We start from the raw sequence: 21690 nt of genomic DNA, 5'->3' as shown, positions 1-21690 counted from the left end.
GAATCAGAATTCAAAAGAGCTTTGGAGGGCTTACGGTCAAATAAGGCAAAAGGGATAGATAACATTCCATCAGAATTTCTAAAATCAGTGGGGGAAGTGGCAACAAAACGACTATTCACGTTGGTGTGTAGAATATATGAGTCTGGTGATATACCATCTGACTTTCGGAAAAGCATCATCCACACAATTCCGAAGACGGCAAGAGCTGACAAGTGTGAGAATTATCACACAATCAGCTTAACAGCTCATGCATCGAAGCTGCTTACAAGAATAATACACAGAAGAATGGAAAAGAAAATTGAGAATGCACTAGGTGACGATCAGTTTGGCTTTAGGAAAAGTAAAGGGACGAGAGAGGCAATTCTGACGTTACGGCTAATAATGGAAGCAAGGCTAATGAAAAATCAGGACACTTTCATAGGATTTGTCGACCTGGAAAAAGCGTTCGACAATATAAAATGGTGCAAGCTGTTCGAGATTCTGAGAAAAGTAGGGGTAAGCTATAGGGAGATACGGCTCATATACAATATGTACAACAACCAAGGGGGAATAATAAGAGTGGACGATCAATATCGAAGTGCTCGTATTAAGAAGGGTGTAAGACAAGCCTGTAGCCTTTCGTCCCTACTCTCCAATCTGTACACCGAGGAAGCAATGATGGAAATAAAAGAAATGTTCAGGAGTGGAATTAAAATGCAAGGCGAAAGGATATCAATGATACGATTCGCTGATGACATTGCTATCCTGAGTGAAAGTGAAGAAGAATTAAACGATCTGCTGAACGGAATGAACAGTCAAATGAGTACACAGTATGGTTTGAGAGTAAATCGGAGAAAGACGAAGGTAATGAGAAGTAGTAGAAATGAGAATAGCGAGAAACTTAACATCAGGATAGATGGTCACGAAGTCAGTGAAGTTAAGGAATTCTGCTACCTAGGCAGTAAAATAACCAATGACGGACGGAGCAAGGAGGACATCAAAAGCAGACCCGCTATGGCAAAAAAGGCATTTCTGGTCAAGAGAAGTCTCCTAATATCAAATACTGGCCTTAATTTCAGGAAGAAATTTCTGAGGATGTACGTCTGGAGTACAGCATTGTATGGTAGTGAAACATGGACTGTGGGTAAACCGGAACAGAAGAGAATCGAAGCATTTGAGATGTGGTGCTATAGACGAATGTTGAAAATTAGGTGGACTGATCAGGTAAGGAATGAGGAGGTTGTACGCAGAATCGGAGAGGAAAGGAATATGTGGAAAACACTGATAAGGAGAAATGACAGGATGGTAGGACATCTACTAAGACATGAGGGAATGACTTCCATGGTACTAGAGGGAGCTGTAGAGGGCAAAAACTGTAGAGGAAGACAGAGATTGGAATACGTGAAGCAAATAATTGAGGATGTAGGTTGCAAGTGCTACTCTGAGATGAAGAGGTTAGGACAGGAAAGGAATTCGTGGCGGGCCGCATCAAACCAGTCAGTAGACTGATGACCAAAAAAAAAAGGCTGTATCTATCATACCCCTAGTGAGATAAGCCTCTACATCCTTGTATTTGTCGTCTAACCATCCCTGCTCAGCCAATTTGCACTTCCTGTCGATCTCATTTTTGTGACGTTTGTATTCCTTTTTGCCTGCTTCGTTTACTGAATTTGTATAAATTCTTCTTATTTTTCGAAGATAACTGATTAATTTAGGCGCTACGCACGTATTGTTTAGTTGGGTAACAGTGCGCGTTCCCGATTGAAGCTAGCGATAAAAGTGACAACTTCTGTACCGCTTTTCTTCTGATTCCTATTAGCATCAAACAGGAACACAAAGACAGGCATCATTTGAGCTCCGCAGTGAGTGAGTGTGAGACTAGTAAAACAGGCCACTTTCTTGTCATTTTGAATGGACGTGAAATAAGAAGATAAACCAGCATTTATTACTAATTTGTTTTATGTCAGTCTGTTCTTAAGAGCTGTTTATATCATTGCATAGATATGATTTCTAAATCCAACCAACAGAATCTGCTCACGTTAGTGTGTAAAGTCAGTGTGCAGTAATGGTACTTTGAATGAGAACAAGTGCGCACCCTGTGAAAAGGAAGCTGGAAGAACCTAAAATTAAGACGAAAGAAATAACTGAGAAACAACAGCAGAGCGATTTGAAGAATGACAAAGCTGCTCGAGGGTGCTTTACTCAGCAGAAATACATAACTGAAAGCCACTAGTAAGGAGGAATTACCAGAGCAATTTTAGCAATCGTATGTTTCCAATATTTTGATGTAGACAATTACAATGAACATGGTGACTGCTCTACTGGCGCATCGAAGTTGTTATCTACATTGAGTAAAGAACATAACAATCCTGCTTTGCATTTGTGGATAAGTAGCTAAAGAGAAAACATTACTGCATATTCGGGAGAAGACACTCTAAAACTAAGTTTGTGATAACTGCACATCAAAGACGTGCACATTCTAAAAATTATTATAGATGCAGTGCCTGTTTCGATGGACATGTCCCTTCAGAACAGACACCACACATATAATAATATACAATACAGGCGTCTGCACAGTAACGATAACTTCAGTACGGATGCACACTGTGTCCAAATAGGCCTTGAAGGCGCAACGTTACCGACCGGCCGCCGTGTCAACCTCAGCCCTTAGGCGTCATCAGATGCGGATACGGAGGGGCACGTGGTCAGCACACCGCTCACCCGGCCGTTGTGTTTTCGTGACCGATGCCACTACTTCTCAATCGAGTAGCTCCTCAATTGGCCTCACAAGAGTTGTGTGCGTCCCGCGTGGCAACAGCACTTCGGAGACCCGAATAGTGATCCATCCAAGTGCTAGCCAAGCCCGACAACGCTTAATTTCGGTGATCTGACAGGAACTGGGGTTACCACTGCGGTAACACCGTTCGTTGCTACATGTGTTTAATGCGATTAAAATTAATTGACAGTTGACACTTCACACGTTGGAACTGGTTTTCTCCAGTCAGAGCGCTGAATGTCACTACCGAACGGTTCGCCGTTTCGAAACTGCCAAAATTGTTCAGTTCACTTCAATTTCCTCGTCCGAACTGCTTTCTTGATATGTTTGGAACCAGAATCATGGGTCTGGTACTTTTATTCGTATTTCATCAGACATGATAACTACACCCAAAACAACACGTACACAACGATGTGAATTACATACGCTACATATAAAACTGTAACCAAACACTGCTGGATACTTCCTCACAAGGCGCGATTGGCGTCACGTACACAGTAATCATAATCACAGAGATCGGCTTACATTAGGTGAGCTTGGCAGAACTTAACGTGAAGCCGAAATTCTGAAGGCTGCAATTAATCTTTGTAACTGGGTCAGCGCATTCATAAATACTACTATTCAATTCGTCGTTGTGACATAGTGCAGTGCTTAGCATATTAACCTGACGTGTAAAAGAACGGTGGATCGTGTGCTGTCAAATATAGTGACTTTTTTATTTCTAAATCTGATCGAAGGAATTTGATCATTATTTTTATTCAATTAATTAGTATAAGTGTTATGTATTTCTGTTCATAATTCATCTCCGCCTCATTTTGATCAGTGAACTGACTCCTTTAGTTGCTCTTATTTTTCTTCCTATCATTCCTTTTTCGTATGGAATCTGCCTGAGTCGCCGAGTGCCAGCGAGGACGGCTCAGCGTTTGGTAACGAGACAGCTCGAGTAGCTAGTGTGAGGGTTGTTTCACGTAGCCTATGATATCGAGAACTTACAGTCTCCCTTTAGCACTGAAACTGATTGTTTCCTCTCGTCAGTTTGCCCGTGGAGGGTTGCATTAATCTCCGTGAACGAAGCGATGGAGATTTGAGTTCTGCTGCAGATTTTTCACTGCCGGTTTCTCGGATACATTGCACATCAAGACGTTGAGATTAGCTTAGGATATGAGTTTAAATTCAAAGCTAAAAATGAGTCGTTTGCGGCAGTTTGGTCGTTGGTGACATAAATTCGGCTGTCGACAGAGCATCACGCATTTCAGGTCTTGCAGCGGCCACCTCTAACACTGCTCCGCGTTAGACAGTAACAATACGAGTACTTGTGAAGTGACCTACCGTGTGTGTGTGTGTGTGTGTGTGTGTGTGTGTGTGTGTGTGCGTGTGTGTGTCACATAGCCGGCCGGAGTGGCCGAGCGGTCCTAGGCGCTACCGTCTGGAACCGCGCGACCGCTACGGTCGCAGGTTCGAATCCTGCCTCGGGCATGGATGTTAGTTAGGTTTAAGTAGTTCTACGTTCTAGGGGACTAATGACCTCAGCAGTTAAGTCCCATAGTGCTCAGAGCCATTTGAACCCATTTGTGTCACATACAACAGAGCAGGACCTGCAGCCGATGTAGCAACACTGTAGCGGCAAGTGGCAGACATCAAGTGTCAACAAATTTTAATCGGACTATAGTACACGACGAGTTAAGAACTGCGGTTAGTGGGAGGGGCAGGGCGGAAGCGTGTCAGGATAGAAGTAACAGTTAAAAATGACTGCTCACGTAATGAGGGAAATCCGTAAGCGAGTCCCAGCCTGACACAAATATTCACCTTTCGCCAATGAATTTAATTCAATGTTTACTCGTCGGTTGAGATTTGTGCTTTTCATAAATGATTTCAAAAGTTGTAGGAATGTGGAAATGAAAGCGAGTACTTTTTCCCTGTTACTCTGTATCTACAATTAAGTACTCTAGTGCCTTAACAGAATCTGAGAGACAATCTGAGTGAGGATTATTGCCACTCATGTATATTTTTCAGAGGTCGTCATCCGTTGAGGTTCGGATGACACTGCTTGTGAGACTGTCCGTAAGCTGCGTGTCAGTCGTAATATGTGGGATACATATGTGGGGAAAGGTAATGTATTCCACTACTCTTCTTGAAACGTTCACTCTTGAAATTTCAACAGGAAACTCTCCGAGATACGCGACGTCTCTGTTGTAGCGTCTGCTACTGGAGCGGGTTAAGTTTCTTCTCAACTCTCTCTCCCGCAGCTGGATTTTTCTGTCTCTTCTTTTGGTCTGACTTGGCAAAGTCCCATATCTGAGTGCTAATTAGGAAGTATGTAATCGACGTCCTGCGCTTTAGTCTGCGATATTGAATCGCGATCTGTGACGTAAGGTGGCAGCTGCCGCTGGTTAATTACGACAGTGTCGCTCAGTGTCTTTACTGAGGCGTGCTTGTGTGTTCGTGTTACATACTAGTTTTGGTTAATTACGGCAGTGTCGCTCAGTGTTTTTACTGAGGCGTGCTTGTGTGTTCGTGTTAAACGCACTAGTCTGTATTTATTGGCCTGCCGAGTGTTCAGTTATTAAGCAACTTGTTCTGTGAATATTCAGGAATAATGTCTACAAATACGTCGTATTTAGCAGTTGTTGAACGTAGCAGGCGTAATTTACCCCCGTTTTCCAAATAAATGGGGAGAGAATAAATTTATAATGTTGAAAAAGCGAGGATTTGTTCTGAACATTTCTGTGAAAGTGATTACAATCGAGACTTCCAAAATGAATTGATATGTACACGTACACGGAAACTGCTGCAGGGTAATGCTGTTCCTACTCATCAAATGCCAAACTGGCACGGAAATAAATTGGTAACTGCAGGTCCTACCACCGTAAATGTTACCGACAGCGTTGTAACAGAGAGAGAACGTCGTCGTAATGCTAGAACGCCAAACAAAAGACCTCACTCAACGTTAATAATTTGGCTCTGAAGAAAGAACAGCTTGACAGTTGTAACAACACAGACTTTTGTATTGGTCCGATAATCTCACTTAAAGAACAGAAAATTCTAGAACTAATGAAAGAACTGGTGAGTTTCAGGATTAAAAAAGCTCTACTGGTACAAAATATTTAGTGTATGAAAAAAAGTTAAAAAGTAGGCCGCATCTGTAAAACGTAATGTGTCTCAAACTTAGAAGCATAAATGTTTATGCTCTGATGTGAGAACAATACTTTCTCAGTATTTGACTCCAGGTCAAATTCGCTGTTTGTTACAGAAGAGAAAGCAAGTACAGTGGAGCTAGAGGACATTGCTAATGCTCTTACTTTGAGAGCTTTGTCTCCTAAAGCATATACGTGTCTGCGGAGGAAGAACTATCCTTTACCCTGTGGGTCAACACTACAAAAAACTAACAAAACAGTTGTAGTGCCAACCAGGTATTTTGAAACCCATTTTGGAGTTAATTAAAGCTGGGTCAGAAATTTTCACGTCATTAGAGGCAACTTCTGTCCCAAGCTTTGACGAAATGAATGTTGACGGTCGTGTCACCCGATTCATCCGATGGTGTGGTACTCGAACCACACAAGAATGTCCAAGTCTTCATGGTACACAGCTTGTTTCCAAAGTGGAAGTAGCAGTATCTAGTGATTTGTTGCAGAATATCATAAAATAAGTTGAAAGTGCAGGACTTTATATCGTAGTTGTTACATGCGACTTGGGAGCAAAAATCTGCTAGTGTGGAAGCAACTTGGCGTGTCTTCATCCAAGACATTTTTTTCGAATCCTGTTGATCATAATGGAAAAGTCTGTTTATTTTGTGTTCCGCATTTGCTGAAATTATTAAAATATCATTTCCTTGATGATGGTATCGCTTTGCCTGATAGTACCGTGATTACAAAAATTGTGATAGAAGATCTTGTTCGTCATCAGAAAGGTGACGTTTCGATCATTCATCACATATCGGAGTTTCTCCTTAACGTCAGTCGACGTGATCGTCAGAATGTCCGAATGGGTGCCCAAGCTGTGAAATATACTCTGCACATAGATCGTGAAGAAAGCTTCATTGAGTTGGAGAACGATGTTTTCGATGTACTGAACTCGCGATATCATAAAGATCGTACAGCTGCACTTATAAGTGGTTACGGGTTTTATGTCAGAAGTCAGGAAAACTCTCTGAAAGCATTAATAGAAATTAGTTGTAATATGCGAATAGGGAAAAGAAAGGTATTCATTGTACCAATAAATTGACATTTGGACTCTAAAATGATGTGAGAAATTCCGGGACAACCTACATATTGAGAGCCAGACTGAATCGAGATTGTCTATAAATTTCTTATCTAGAATTCGAGGTGTTGGTGTATTTTGCAACCACCCCACACCTTTCAAAGCGAAAAACAGAATTCGTTTATTTATACTGACCGGAAGTGCAAGATAAATGCCATTGTATGTAGGTGCTTCGACTACAAGGGACTGGAATACGAATTCTGCTGTTGAAAACTACACAACACCTGCTGTTGAAGCTCGGGAAGAATTTACACGTTTCCTCTCAGGTGATGTATGCATCAGAGTAATTGATAAATCATTTGACGTCGCTACAGATGATGAACACCTGATCTTAGTCTTCGAGCTAAGTTTTTCAGTGTTTACCAATGAAGACGTGAAGGATAAAGCTTTAACATTATCTTCCAAGATACATAGCTTTCAAATACAAAAACATCTGCAGTGCTTTGGGAAATATAGTAGGAAATTGTGTTGTTCATATAGAATTATGTTTGACGCAAGACTGGGTTACTATTATTTCAAAAGGTGACCTCATTTGTCCCTCTCCTGACAGGCTGGCTAAAAAACGTTATCTAGCAAAAAGACGGGAACATTAGTAGAACATACAAGTGAAATATCCCGAGCTTAATAGCAAAATAGTTCAATTATAATTCAGAACAAGAATTTTTATTCGCGTTAGTCATTTAAACAAACAAGCTAAAACAGATGCGATGAAAAGGAAATCGGCTAGAAAAAATTTGCTTTGGACAGCGTCGGATTTTGGAGGCAAGTTTTGAAATTACGGTTATTCTATTCACAAAAATACGTTTCAAATAAACAGTACACCAATTTAAAACATTTACAATAGTTAGATGCCTAAACACGAGCATGAATGCGAATTTCCCCACTAGTTTTACGTGGCGATATATCATCACTGCAGCTAATATTTAAAGCATTTCTTTCGGGAACTTCGTTTATAAAATTAACACTAAGTACTGTGAACCCTGTCAGCGCAAAACTTGAAGTTAAATGGGATGAGAAGAGACGTGACAAACATCTACTTTGTTATCTCCCGAACACTATAAGCGGAGACGGGTGCTGTAATGCTGGCGGGAGATGTCTCTGCTGACCAATGAAAGTGCACTAACCCGATATGACAGCTATGTTAGTCTAAGTTTCTTGGCCTTACTGACGGAACTGATGGCACAGGTCACGTATTCCCGCTTCGTCAGGTTTTCTCAAACGGTTCCAGGTTGGTGCTCACCTTGCCTACTAGTTATTGTGTGTGGTCATTCCAGATTAGATATTTCAAGATGCTAATTACTTGATCAAGTATGATGTAATCACGGAATCAGAAGGTAGTGGATATCGTCGCTTATACACAGATCAACAAAAGTTCATTATCATGCAGTATGTCGTGCAAGTACGTCACTATTGTGAGTATTTCTGTACCGGTAGGAAGGTCACCCCTGACGGTGTTCGGTTGCCATGCGCCCTATCTACCGGCAGAACGCCGCACTCGAGTGGACTGGAGTATTTCAGTTTAAAGTGAAGCACTATTAGCGGCGCATTAGAGCAGTAGAGTGAAATCCATCATGCCCCAGCCGGCCGAAGTGGCCGTGCGGTCAAAGGCGCTGCAGTCTGGAACCGCAAGACCGCTACGGTCGCAGGTTCGAATCCTGCCTCGGGCATGGATGTTTGTGATGTCCTTAGGTTAGTTAGGTTTAACTAGTTCTAAGTTCTAGGGGACTAATGACCTCAGCAGTTGAGTCCCATAGTGCTCAGAGCCATTTGAACCATCATGCCCCAAAGAAAATCCCAATCAAGGCTTGTTAATCAGCAAAGTTACTCAACTTATGCACCGACGTCAAAGTGATGTAGTGTGAAGGCCTTGCAAATGACAAGTAGTGTTGAGGACTTCCATGCACAGGTCCTCCACGTAAGGCAGATGCACAGGATGATCGCTGTCTACGACTTTTGAGTCAAAAGAACCATGGGCTGAGTTCTACACAATTCGGCGATCGAAGAGGACATTTGACGTGATGTATCGCTTCTGACCATCAGGAGACGTTTGTTTGCTTGATGAGAATCTCCATTACCAATGACCATGGCTAGATCTACGTCAAGCTTCACAAAACATGGGACTCCTTTACAGAATGGAAGAAATTATCCAGAATGGCCTTAAGAGGATTGGCAACAGCTGTTATTTGTGGACGAAACTCGGATCTGTCGGAACCCTGACAGTCGCAGACAACGTATTTTGAGACAGTGTGGTAGACGTACAATAATGTGGTGGTGAACTGATATTATGAGGTGACATTACAGGGGAGCACGATAAGCTACTCTTGGTGGTTTGGGTAGCCTCATCCCTCTACGGTACAGGGCCGATTTTTTGGAATCAGTAGTGGGACTCATTCGTATTTTGACGACAATGGAGTGGTCTCCCTATTCCTGGGACTTGAACCTTGTCGAACATGTGTCAGATCGGTTGAAACTAGCTGTTCTTTGGTCGTCGGCAATGGCCATGTGTTTCGCGCGATTTACCCAGATCGGTATTACAGAGCTGGAGAGTTTGGATCTGGATGACGGACTCTTCGATTTTGTGCCACGACAGGTTCAGAATTGCATGTGTGGTGACGTTGCTTAGGAGAGGAGGGCTCTGAAGAACCACGAAAGGAAATAGATGATTTTCTCGTCACACAACTGTCTTTTTTTATTTGCCAATCTGGGCACATTTCAAATGAAAGTGTACGCATGGCTCACAGCGTTTTTTGTGTGCCTTGAATGTGAACTTTTGTTGATGTTTGTGTTCATGCGCATTGCGTTACATTGATTTACTATGAGGATCTACCTCAGTGCCTGTCTTTCTCTCACTGTGTAAGTCATCCTCGAAAGTTGTAGAGATGTAGTTGTGCCCAGTTAGCCGAAATTGCGACATGGAGAAATAAAGTAAATGAATGAACACAGAAATGGACATGAAAGCGTATGGAGATGAAAGCTTAAGACAGCAGAGTCCGCACCCTCTAAGTCACAGTCTGTTATAAAAATGTTCTAGGCAAATTTAACACCGTTTTGATACAAAACCAACGAAAACGTGTTAACAGTGCAGTTAAAAAAATATCTTTACATAAAGGTAGATGAAGTACTTAACGGCAAACAAAGCAATTTCTCAATGCAGAGTCTCGCGGCGATAACATTGAATAAAATGATCTCGGGTTTCCAACCGCGTCCATTGCTTAAAATTACACGAGCTTTCGGCCAAGCTCTCCTTGGCCATTGCCAAGTGGTATGACTGCCAGTGGGCTGTTGGTACGCCGTTATATACGCTAGCTGCCGACTGTGACGTCACTGGTGCCCGTGACATTGTCATACATGGGCGTGTTTTGAGTCGGCGTTCCATGTGCCCTCTTCAACCGCGCGATCGCTGACTCCCACGCAGCGCTGAGCTGCAAGTCACCATCTCTATTCAGGGTGTTTTCGGTAATTTTTATTTCAATAGCTTCCTTTATTAAACTGTTCCAGAAGCCGTTAGTGCGGCCGGTTGGTGTGGCCGAGCGGTTCTAGGCGCTACACTCTAGCACCGCGCGACTCCTACGGTCGCAGGTTCGAATCCTGCCTCGGGCCTGGATATATGCGATGTCCGTAGGTTAGTTAGGTTTAAGTAGTTCTAAGTCCTAGGGGACTGATGACTTCAGAAGTTAAGTCCCATAGTGCTCAGAGCCATTTGAACCATTTTGAACCGTTAGTGCGAGCCACGACAGAGGTATAGTAAAATTTTATGTGGTGACCCTTTTCTAACGCATGCTCAGCTAACGCAGATTTCTCTGGATAGCGTAGGCGATAATACCTCTCATGTTCTTTCCTGCGTTATTCCACAGTGCGCACTGTTTGTCCGATGTACGTCTGGCCACATTCACGAGGTATTTCGTAGACTCCTGGTGTTCGGAGACCTACTGCGTCTTTAACTGATCTCAGTAATTGACGGATTTTCGTTGGAGGCCTGAAGATTGATTTGGTCTTGTCTCTTTTCAGTAAGCGGCTTATCTTTCCCGACACAGAGCCACAGAATGGCAGCAAAGCAAGTTTCTTTTCCTGATCTTCGCCAGTGGTCTTATTCTGATATTTCCCAGAACTCACTTCTTTCACTTGATGAGCGCTGTAGCCGTAATTCCTGAACACCTTCCGTAGGTGGTTCAGTTCATGGGGAAGGTTATCGTCGTCTGATATTACTCTTGCACGGTGCACCAATGCTTGTAATACTGTGCGCTTCTGTGCTGGATGATGATGGCTGGTGGCGTGCAGGTACTGGTCTGTGTGGGTGGGTTTTCTGTAGACGCTGTGGCCAAGTCACCCATTTGGTTTACGGTAGACAAGGACGTCGAGGTAGTGCAATGCATTATCTTTCTCCACCTCCATGGTGAACTGGATATTGCTTTTGGTGCCATTGAGGTGTTCCAAAAACTCGTCTAGTTTCTCGCGTCCGGGTGGCCAAATGTCGAACGTGTCGTCAACGTATCGAAAGAAACACTTCGACTTCAATGGCGCAATATCTATGAAAGTATCCTCAAAGTTCTCCATGAAGAGGTTTGCAACAGCTGGAGCCAGCGGGCTGCCCATTGCTACGCCGTCTGTCTGATCGTAATACTGTCCGTTGTACATGAAATAGGAGGACGTGAGAGTGTGCCTCAAAACCTCGACCACGTCACTTACAAAGTACTGGGGAATTAGGTCCAAAGCGTCTTTGATAGGCACATTCTTAAACAGCGCCACTACATCAGAACTGACCATAATATCATCCTCACTGAGGCGTAGACGGTTGATTGTGCTGATAACTTCTGCTGAGTTTTTTATATGATGTTCGCCGTGTCCCACATGTGGAGCGAGGAGCTTGGCCAAGTACTTCGCCAGCTTATGTGTCGGAGAACCCATTGTGGACACAATAAGGCGAAATGGCGTCCCGTCCTTGTGTATCTTCGGTAAACCATAAGCAGTAGGTGTCTAGGCGCCTGTGGGAGAAGATTCCACTGAAAATCGCTTAAGAAGTTCTGATGTTTTTCTTACTATTCTTGATGTCGGGTCCGATAAGTATCTTCCTTCAGTAGCGCACAGATCTTCGTATCATAGTCCTCGAGCTCCATAATTACGGCGGCATTGCCCTTGTCAGCAGGAAGTACCATAATGCTTTCATCATTACGTAATGCTCGAAGGCCGTTGCGCTTAGCTCTGGTCATGTTGGATGCTAGTTTCTTCGCCGTATTTCGTCCGCTGTTTCACGTGGGAGCTTGTGGACTGCCTTTTAAACACCGCTTATTATTTCACAGACAGAAACGTCCCGCGGTGAAAGTGCGAATTTAAGTCTTTTCTTAAGTGATGACTTTGCACCCGCGTCTATATCTCTCGCCGTCAAGTTGATGACGGTGCGTTCTGAAGATCTGTGGTCTGCACCATGTTGTTGCGAAAGGCGGCCGAACTTTCCTTTCTGCTTCTCTGTAGTTCGTTTCTGTGCTGACGTCTGTTGAGAAACCGTAGCAGCGTCGACCCATTCCCAGTCCAAAGCTGTGAGTGTTCTTGGTAACTGCAGGTGCAATGCCATAAGAGCACGTCCATTTGCATCCAGATGTTGACTTGTGTTGTGAATCCTTTCTCGTAGTAATGTAAAGCTGGCACGACGAAATATCCTGCTAATGGCAGCGGTGTTAATATGATGGGATACCATAGAAGACCTTGGAATGGTCATCTCGTCGCGGCAGCGCAGTAGGAAGGCTATCGAACTTAACAGATTTGCCTTCTTGACGCGCAGCTTTAAGAGGCGTTGTTCCGAGAACATGAGAGGTATTATCGCCTACGCTATCCAGAGAAATATGCGTTAGCTGAGCATGCGTTAAAAAACGGTTACCACATAAAAATTGACGATACCTCTGTCGTGGCTCGCACTAACGGCTTCTGGGACAGTTTAATAAAGGAAGCTATTGAAATAAAAATTTCTGCAAACACCCTGAATAGAGACGGTGGCTTGCAGCTCAGCGCTGTGTGGGATCCAGCGATCTCTCGGTTGAAGAGGTCACATCGAACACCGACTCAAAACATGACCATATATGGCAATGTCACGGGCGCCAGTGACGTCACAGTCGGCAGCTAGCTTATATAAGGGCGCACCAACAGCCCACTGGCAGTCATACAACTTGACAATAGCCAAGGGGTGCTTGGCCGAAAGCTCGTGTAGTTTTAAGCAATTGACGCGGTTGGAAACCCCAGAACATTTTATTCAATGTTATCGACGCGAGACTCTGCATTCAGAAATAATTTAGTTTGCCGTCGAGTACTTCATCTACCTTCACGTAAAGCCATTTTTTTAACTACACTGTTAACACGTTTCCGTTGGTTTTGTATCAAAACGGCGTTTAAACTTTCCTACAAATTTTTTTATAACAGACTCTGATTTAGTGGGAGTCGACTCTGCTGTCTTAAGCTTTCATCTCCATTCGCTTATGTTGCGCTACCCCCGGATTGCTAAAATGAGGTTATTTGTACCTGTATTTATTAACTATAATATCATCATCATTAGTGCTCTGCCAAAAGGCAGGTTTCCACATGGAAGTTCTCCAGGCTGTCCGATCTTCTGCCATCCGCTTCAGGTCGGCATAATGCCCTCTTCCCTTGTATCTCCATCTTCCTCGCAGTCGTCTCTCACAAACCAGTCCTTCCAAAGCATCTGCTAGCAAGCAATCCCTTCTGAATGAATGTCCCCACCAGTTCTTTTTCCTTTCTCTCATAACCTTCAGCAGACATCTTCTCTCACCAACCACTTCCAATACCCTTTCATTACTCACTCTTTCCATCCAGCTTATTCTCTCCATTCTCCTCCACATCCAGATCTCAAGTGCTTCTAACCTTTTTTCATCCTCTCGTCTCAGCGTCCATGTTTCAGCCCTATAAAGTCCCAGACTCCTGACAAAACATTTGCCAAGCCTTTTCCTTAGACCTTCATCTATTTGAATGCCTGTTGAATGCCTCCTTCGCAATGGCAATTCGCGTTTTCACTTCAAGGTGACATCTCAAGTCTTCAGTTATTGTGCTTCCAAGATGACAAGATAACCAGTGGATTTCGTTTGTTATGTAATATGGGAAAAAATGATTTCCGGGAATAAGCCACCATACAGGGTCTTCAGAAACGGCATGGATACCTTGTAAGAGTGGTGCAGGGGAGATCGTGCTGAGAACTAAAAAAAAATGCGATACGATGCGGCGTTTCCGGGTGATTTAGCATTGAAGATAGCCAATCAGGTCGTTACATGAGCAAAGTGAAACACTTGCAAGGGTTAAATTGTTGTAATGTGCAGATATCTGTGGGTTCATGAGTCACCACTTGTTAAAATGCTTATTACCCCATAAAATGAGACTGTTCGCAAGTGATAAACTTAAAGTAGGTGAACACAAGCTACGTTTGTTCGGTTTTAGGACCTCAAAGGAAGAACAAGTTTGGCGACACTGTCTCTGGCAAGCTTCTTGAATTTGTGTGCGAGTCGAACTGATTGGCTAATTTCAATGATAAATTATCCACAAACTGAACAACATGTCGAATTATTTCTCAGGACAATCCCCCCTGCAACAGCCTTACAAACTTTTCAGACTGTTCCCGACCGCACTGCATAAATCGTCATGCATTGCTTCCACTGCTCTGTATCCGTATTAATGTAAAACGTAAACTGTGGAATCTGGGAAGAACATGGGACAACCAGGAAGTCGCTCACCGTTCTGTTTCCGAGGTTCTTGACACGACAGTGCAGCTGCGCTGTCTTGCCGACAAGACCAGTTAGGTTGTTGGGCACTGTGGTGTCGAACTCAGGACCCGCTACATGAGTTGGCTGCTCCACAAGGACGTCCGTGAAGTAGCTATGAGACCAGATGCTACCTGAAACACAATAAGATTTAATTACTAGTAGCAGCGATGATACAGCAGCGGCGGAGTGTTATGAATTTTTTTTGAATACAGTACAGTGCTCTCCATACTTTCCGGATTGTGTCTTTCTAATACGGTTGACATAAATATCGTACTTTCAAGAGTTTTCATTCGTTTCGTGTCTTCTGTTATTTGAAACCTACGTTAATTGAAAAGCGGTGTTATGTTACGAGCTAGGGTTAACTTCGGTTCGCTGTCGTTTTGAATCCATTAGTGCTTTGCATAATTTCCTGATAGCGACGGTTCAAGAGTGTTCTTAGAAAATATTGCGCTTTCATGGTTTCCCTTCACTTTCTATTTTGTAATACCTACATTCAAGGAACTTCGGTCATGTTACTCCAGGTGCACTTGACACCTGTGGATTAGCTGCACAGTTCACCAAGATATAACTCTTTTACTGATTATTATTTTATTACAGTTTAAGTGTGTTGTAGTGCCTTTTAGGTTATTATAAGACCTGCGTCATGTGTGACAAGTCTGGATGTTGCCGTAGCTTAATTGGTATAAGATAAACATCTCGGGACTGTGGGTTGATGTTTCACATTGAAAAAGCAGCGGGGGATCTAAAAGGTTTCAGATACGGCTCTTCCATACAGTTGTAGATTATGTAGTCGTGACAAGAAAATCGTGGAACAGCGAAGAAAAAGTGTGTCTTCCAGACAGAATTAATAATGGTATATTCCGAATTAGATAGTTTGAAGGTGGGAAGAGACAATGGGAGCTGGGAGAAGGTGAGTAGTAATAGGCAAAAAGGGAAAACTTTGTTTTTTACCGGTAGTAGGAAAAGAGACTCAACCAGGTTTTAAAGTATAATATGTTGCAGCAGACTCGTGACTATTTTACGGCTACGTCGGTATAAAAGTAATATAGGGAGAAAGGAATCTTGCTATTAGGGAAGCGGCACGCAGACGCCAATTAGCAAAGGAAAAGTTAGAGGTTGAATATCAGCTCACTAGCGTCGTGAAATCTGGCACCCAGCATAGCCGGGTGGGAGACCACATAGGTGCCTTGTGCAGAGATTTTGATGGCAGGGATAACGTGAGGATAATCTGGGCTGGGGATAAGGATAAATAGTCTGCCTAGTATTTTAGAGTATAGTATTCAAAATGACTCAAAGAAATAGGGGCAGCAAGAGCACACACTCGTGTGAGGTTTGTCGAGGATTTGCAGCGCCATGACCAGCCCTGGGTAAACGCGTCTGTTAACCATGTGAACAAAGAACTGAGTGAAATGCTATGGACTGAAACAAAGTCTGTGGCTGTTGCTGCGATTGGGAGATGAAGCTACACCAATTAAGACCCGCAGCTGAAGAGAAGGGCAGAAGGAAATATTAGCAGAAAGCGTCGCAGAAAATATAAAAGAGGGTTTCAAACACACAAGACAAAATCGCTTTGATTACTGGCATCAGGGGGTAGAATTTTTAGGTTGGAGTCTGGTGCAGAGAACTGAAAAAATTTAGAGCAATAGAAGACCACTGCTTGTGTAACAGTTTCCAGAAATATGAAATTAATTGGTGTCATCAGAGCACTGGAGGACTGGAAAACAAGATAGCTGAGCATAATGTATGCCTAGATGGTAGATGTTCTGTGTATCTCTGAACACCATGTACCCACAGGGATGGAAAAGTGAAATACCGGGGATCATTTTCGTGTAAGATTAACATGGAAAAGGGAGGAGTACCAACAAACATAAAAGTTGCAGACAATATAAAACATATTTAAACAAATAGATTTACCGTTGCACAGACCCTCGTAGCATGTGCTTAAGGTTGTTCCTGCAGAAAATTTCTCAGATAATTGTAACAGTCTCCAAATTCTCTCCAGGAAACTTTCAGCTATTTATGTGAAATCTAGATGCGTTATTGAGCTACCAGTCAGACAATAAGAAACGGATAGTAGATTATGGAGATTTCAATGTAGGTTGAAAAATACAAAAGGAAGTATGAATTATAATTATAATTCGAGTGTTTCAATCTAATATCAATAGTCAGTTTTCCAACTCGCGTTTAGCAAAATAGTAGGACGCTGATTTATATTTTTGTAGATAGTGTTCAATTGAAACAATTAATGTATAACCATTTGCTAATGGAATACCTGATCATCATGCACTATTGAAAATAAACGGTATGGCCCCTTGCAATCCTAAGGCAGGTTCATACAGAGCAGTGGGGCTTATTAATGAGAACGGGACTCACTGAAGGGATGGTATGGGATTAGGTATGCCTAGAAAAAGTCGCTAATGTGTATTTCAATTTGTTCCGTATGTGTCAATATTTGAAAATAGTTTTCCGAAAACAATATGGAAAATTTCCATTAAAAATGCAAGTAAGCTGAGGATAATTAAGGGAATTAGAGTCTCATTTGAGAGCAAGACGAAATTTTATGTAAGGTCAGGGTATGTAACGATCCGACAAGCGTGCTGCAGAAGATGCTGTATTATTGTACGAAAAGTCATTAAAGTGTCCAGAAATACGCATGTCCTGAGAGAAATGAATCAGACGGGTAATAAACTGTATGAAACATTATCAAATGGGAGATAAAACGGCCAGTCAATGAACAGTATTCCATAAACACAAAATAACAAAGTTGCAGCTGATAATTCCCTCTGTAAATATACCACTAGAAAGAGGATTAAGTGGTTCAGTAAAAGAAGAAAGAACATACATTAAAATGTCATTCCACAATACTTAGAGTAGCGACAGGTAGCACCGACATCCTTCAGAACAAAAGCTCATGTGCGATTGATGTATCTTCAGACAAAATTCTGAAAAGTGATTCCAACACAATAAATTATGGCCTTAGTAATATATGCTATGGATCATTGGCACAAGAAATTTTTCCAAACTGGTTACAGCACGCCATGGTTAACCACTTCATAAGGAAGGTGGAAAGACAGATTTGAACAATTATTGTCCAGTTTCCTTGCTGACATCCTGTTCCAAAATATTCGAGAATGTCATGTACTCAAGAGTAGCCCCATATTTGAGTGGAAACAATTTATTTAGCGTATCACAGTTTGAGTTCCATAAGGGACGCACGACTGAGAATGCTGTTCGTACACTCAACCTTTAAAATAGCAGAAGCCTTAAATATCAATATATCATAGTTGGTACATCTGTGATCTTTCCAAGGCGTTTGACTGTGTAGATTGCGTTACTCTCTCAGAAAAAAAAAACTTTTATGGACTTTATTGTTTTATGCCCAGCGGTTTGAATCATAGTTAAGAAACAGAATGAGAAAGGTTGTGACGAATAATTCGGAGTCAAAATGGTTGAGAATTTTAGTGACTGGGGGAAAAAACCGTAAACGGAGTTCCAGGGGGTTCAATTTGGCGTCCACTCTTATTCGTGATATATATGAATCATTATCCGTTTAGCATTCGACAAGCAAAACTGGTACTTTTTGCAGATGATACTAGAGTTATAAGAAATCCAATTACACTTAAAACAACAGAAGAGTTTGTAAATGATGGTTTCCAGAGAACTGTTAAATGGTTCTCCGAAAATAGATGCTACCCAAATTTTGGAAAGACACACTTTATTCAGTTCTGTCCAACAAGGAGACTCATACCAACAATTGTTGTAGTGCATGAGCATGAGTCACTAAACAGCGCCCAGTGCTTCAGATATTTAGGTGTACATGATGATGATGAAGTCCCGTACTACTAGGAGCATAGAGGACGAAGCGGAAGACCCGTAGCGCTGTACTAGGCGAGGTCCTAGTTGAAGTGGTTTGCCATTGCCTTCCTCCGACCGTAATGGGAATGAATGATGTTGATGATGAACACGACGCAATAACACCCAGTCATCTCGAGGCAGGAAAAATCCCTGACCCCACCGGGAATCGAGAACGCTACCGCAAGATCACGAGCTGCGGACAGGTGTACATATTTATGCAAACTTGAACTAGAAGTAACATATTACTGACTTCAAACAGTTAAGTTCAGCTAATTGTACTCTTCGTATAATTGCTAATCTTGGAAACAAACACAGCAACCTCCTGAAATAATTTGCGCATTTCCGCTTAATAATGTTTTACGGAATAATTTGTGAGGTAACTCATCACTTAGAAAAAAAGTATTGATTACACAAAAGCTCACAGTAAGAATATTATGTGGTGTTCACACATGGACGTCATGCAAGTACCTTTTCGAGGAGGTAGGCAGTTTAACTGCATCGTTATAATACATATACAGTAGTCACTAATTAAATTCTTCATAAATAATCCATCACAATTTGAGAATATTGATGTTCATACCTACAACAGTAGAAGGAAAAATGGCCTTTATTACCTATTCCTGAACCTGTCAGTAGCTCAGAAAGGAGCTGAGTATGGAGCAAGAAAACTTCTTCATCATTTCCCCAATAACATAAAATATATGACAGCTAGCGAAACAAGCTGTATATTTAATTAGAAATCGTTTCTTTTAGACCCTTTCTTCTATTCTACTGAAGGATTTCTCCTTAAATAAAGGCACCTACGTAATTCCCTGGTTCCAGCTAAAAATATTAATGTGTTCTTTAAGGTTAACGCTAATCATGTGTACTTGTGGTGTAAACTGACACATTTTCGTACTTCCTACAAAATAATCGTTCAAATGATCTTTAGAACAGGTAACTGACTAACAGACTAAATAACTATCTATTCCCCTACTTGAAATTATATTTTGGTGGGTGGGCGCATCGGAAGGTATTTACATATCATACGGCCTAGGGGACCTTTACCTCGCGTGAGAGAGTATTTCGTTGCTTATGATATTAACGTAGGCCTTCGTATCCGTGCTGTACTTTTATGCCAGTATCTGCTTCTGAGAAGGGCTCGGTGTGTATAACGTTCATTCGAAATAATAAAAATATTCAGAGAGGCACACTATCTGATTCAGTAAAAGCTGCGTGCTGCATAGTCACGACACATCGTAAAGTGGCTTGCGGCGTTTAGATGTAGATGTAGAACTTACTGTCGAGAGGCGAGGAGTTGAAATACCTATCCAGGCACCTGCAGTGGATTTTCACGTAGTTTAGCTAAATATATTCAAGCGATACAAGGTGACCTTTCAAATCAACACGGGAAAGTACTTTCCCTTCCTTCTGTGTCGGATATTGTGGTCTACCTCTATGGTCGCATGGTTAACGAGTCATTAAAGGACTAAAGAGCACATTATTCTTTCCTTCCGTCAATAATGAAAAACAGAATCTAGTTCACAAATATTGAGTACTAAGATGGCGATCATGCTCTTGGTTCCTTTTTTAATTTTTGTAGGCTTACCTGTTGAACATCTGTAATTAACTTATCAAACGAAGATGAAAATCTGCAGGTAAAAACCATGCCAATAATCAATGGGACTTTTATTTACGGATATTTTTCTCAGTTTCAGTGGAATTATATGACCTAAACCAGTAAAGTGAAAATGAGTCACTATATAGCTACAAAAGTTCTTCTGGCTGTTGTACCGCGTCATAATATAAAATACTTTAATTATAAACTATAACACCTACGTCAAGAAACGGAATAGCAAATGTGATCGGTTAAAGGAAATTCTACAAAAGTTTGCAACGAAATTCAGGAATACAGAAATGCAGATTGCTGAGGAATGATATAAATCAGAAGTGCAAGGAAGCAAAGATGAAATGGCAGCTTGACAAATGTGAAGAAATCCAGAAAGAAATGATTGTCTGAAGGGCTGTTTCAGCATACAGAAAAGTCAAAACAGCCTTCGGTGAAATTAAAAGAAAGGGTGGTGGCACTAAGTGTCCAATGGGAATTCGACTCTTAAATGCAAAGAAGAGAGGTGGCGGTGAAAAGTGAACACTGAAGGCGTTTATGAGGGGGAAGATTTGTCTGATGTGCTAGAAGAAGAAACAGGAGACGTTTTAGAAGAGTTAGGGGATTCAGTATTGGAATCAGATTCTAAGAGAAATTTGGAAGGCTTAAGGTCAAGTACGGCAGAAGGGATAGGTAACATTCCATCGGAGTTTGTAAAATCTTTGCTATAAGAGCCAACAAAACGACTGTACACGTTGCTCTGTAGAATAAATGTGTGAAGACATACCATCCGACTTCCCAAAATATATACTACGTGATCAAAAGGATCCGGACACCTGCCTAGAAATGACTATAAGTTCGTGGCGCCCATCGTTAATACCGGAATTCACTACCGTATAGGTCCATTCTTATCCTTAATGGCAGCTTCCACTCTCGCAGGCATCATACGTTCGATTAGGTTCTGGAAGGTTTCTTGGGGAATGGCAGCCCGATGTCGGTCGGTGAGGCCTGGCACGAAGTAGACTTTCCAAAACATCCAAAGGTGTTCTACAGGATTCAGGTCAGGACTCTGTGCAAGCCAGTCCATTACAGGGATGTTATAGTCGCGGAACCACTTCTCCACCGGCCGTGCAATGTGAACAGGTGCTCGATCGTATTGAAAGATGCGGTCGCCATCCCCGATTTTCTCTTCAACAGTTCGAAGCAAGAAGGTGCTTGAAACATCAATATAGGCGTGTGCTGTGATAGTACCACTCAAAACAACAAGGGGTGCAAGCCCCTTCCATGACAAACACGACCATATCATAATACCACCGCCTCCCAATTTTACTGTTGGCACTACACACGCTGGCAGATGACGTTCACCGGGCATTCGCCATACCCACACCCTGCCATCGAGTCGACACATTGTGTACGGTGATTCGTCAGTCCACACAACGTTTTTCCACTGTTTAATCGTCCATTGTTTACGCTCCTTACAC

General features: G+C 42.2%; 1 protein-coding gene across 1 annotated transcript in view; it reads right to left on the bottom strand.

Moving 5' to 3' along the window:
* LOC124799592 (zwei Ig domain protein zig-8-like) overlaps window positions 1–21690 on the bottom strand; it is a 163243-nt gene that overhangs the window by 26615 nt on the left and 114938 nt on the right. The window contains exon 2 of the mRNA XM_047262933.1: window positions 14740–14900. Coding sequence (XP_047118889.1) covers window positions 14740–14900 — 161 coding nt within the window. The remainder of the gene's footprint in view (window positions 1–14739; window positions 14901–21690) is intronic.

Source organism: Schistocerca piceifrons, chromosome 1, assembly GCF_021461385.2.
Source record: "Schistocerca piceifrons isolate TAMUIC-IGC-003096 chromosome 1, iqSchPice1.1, whole genome shotgun sequence".
In the NCBI taxonomy this organism is placed as follows: Eukaryota; Metazoa; Arthropoda; class Insecta; order Orthoptera; family Acrididae; genus Schistocerca; species Schistocerca piceifrons.
This window is presented reverse-complemented; position numbering and strand designations above follow the sequence as displayed.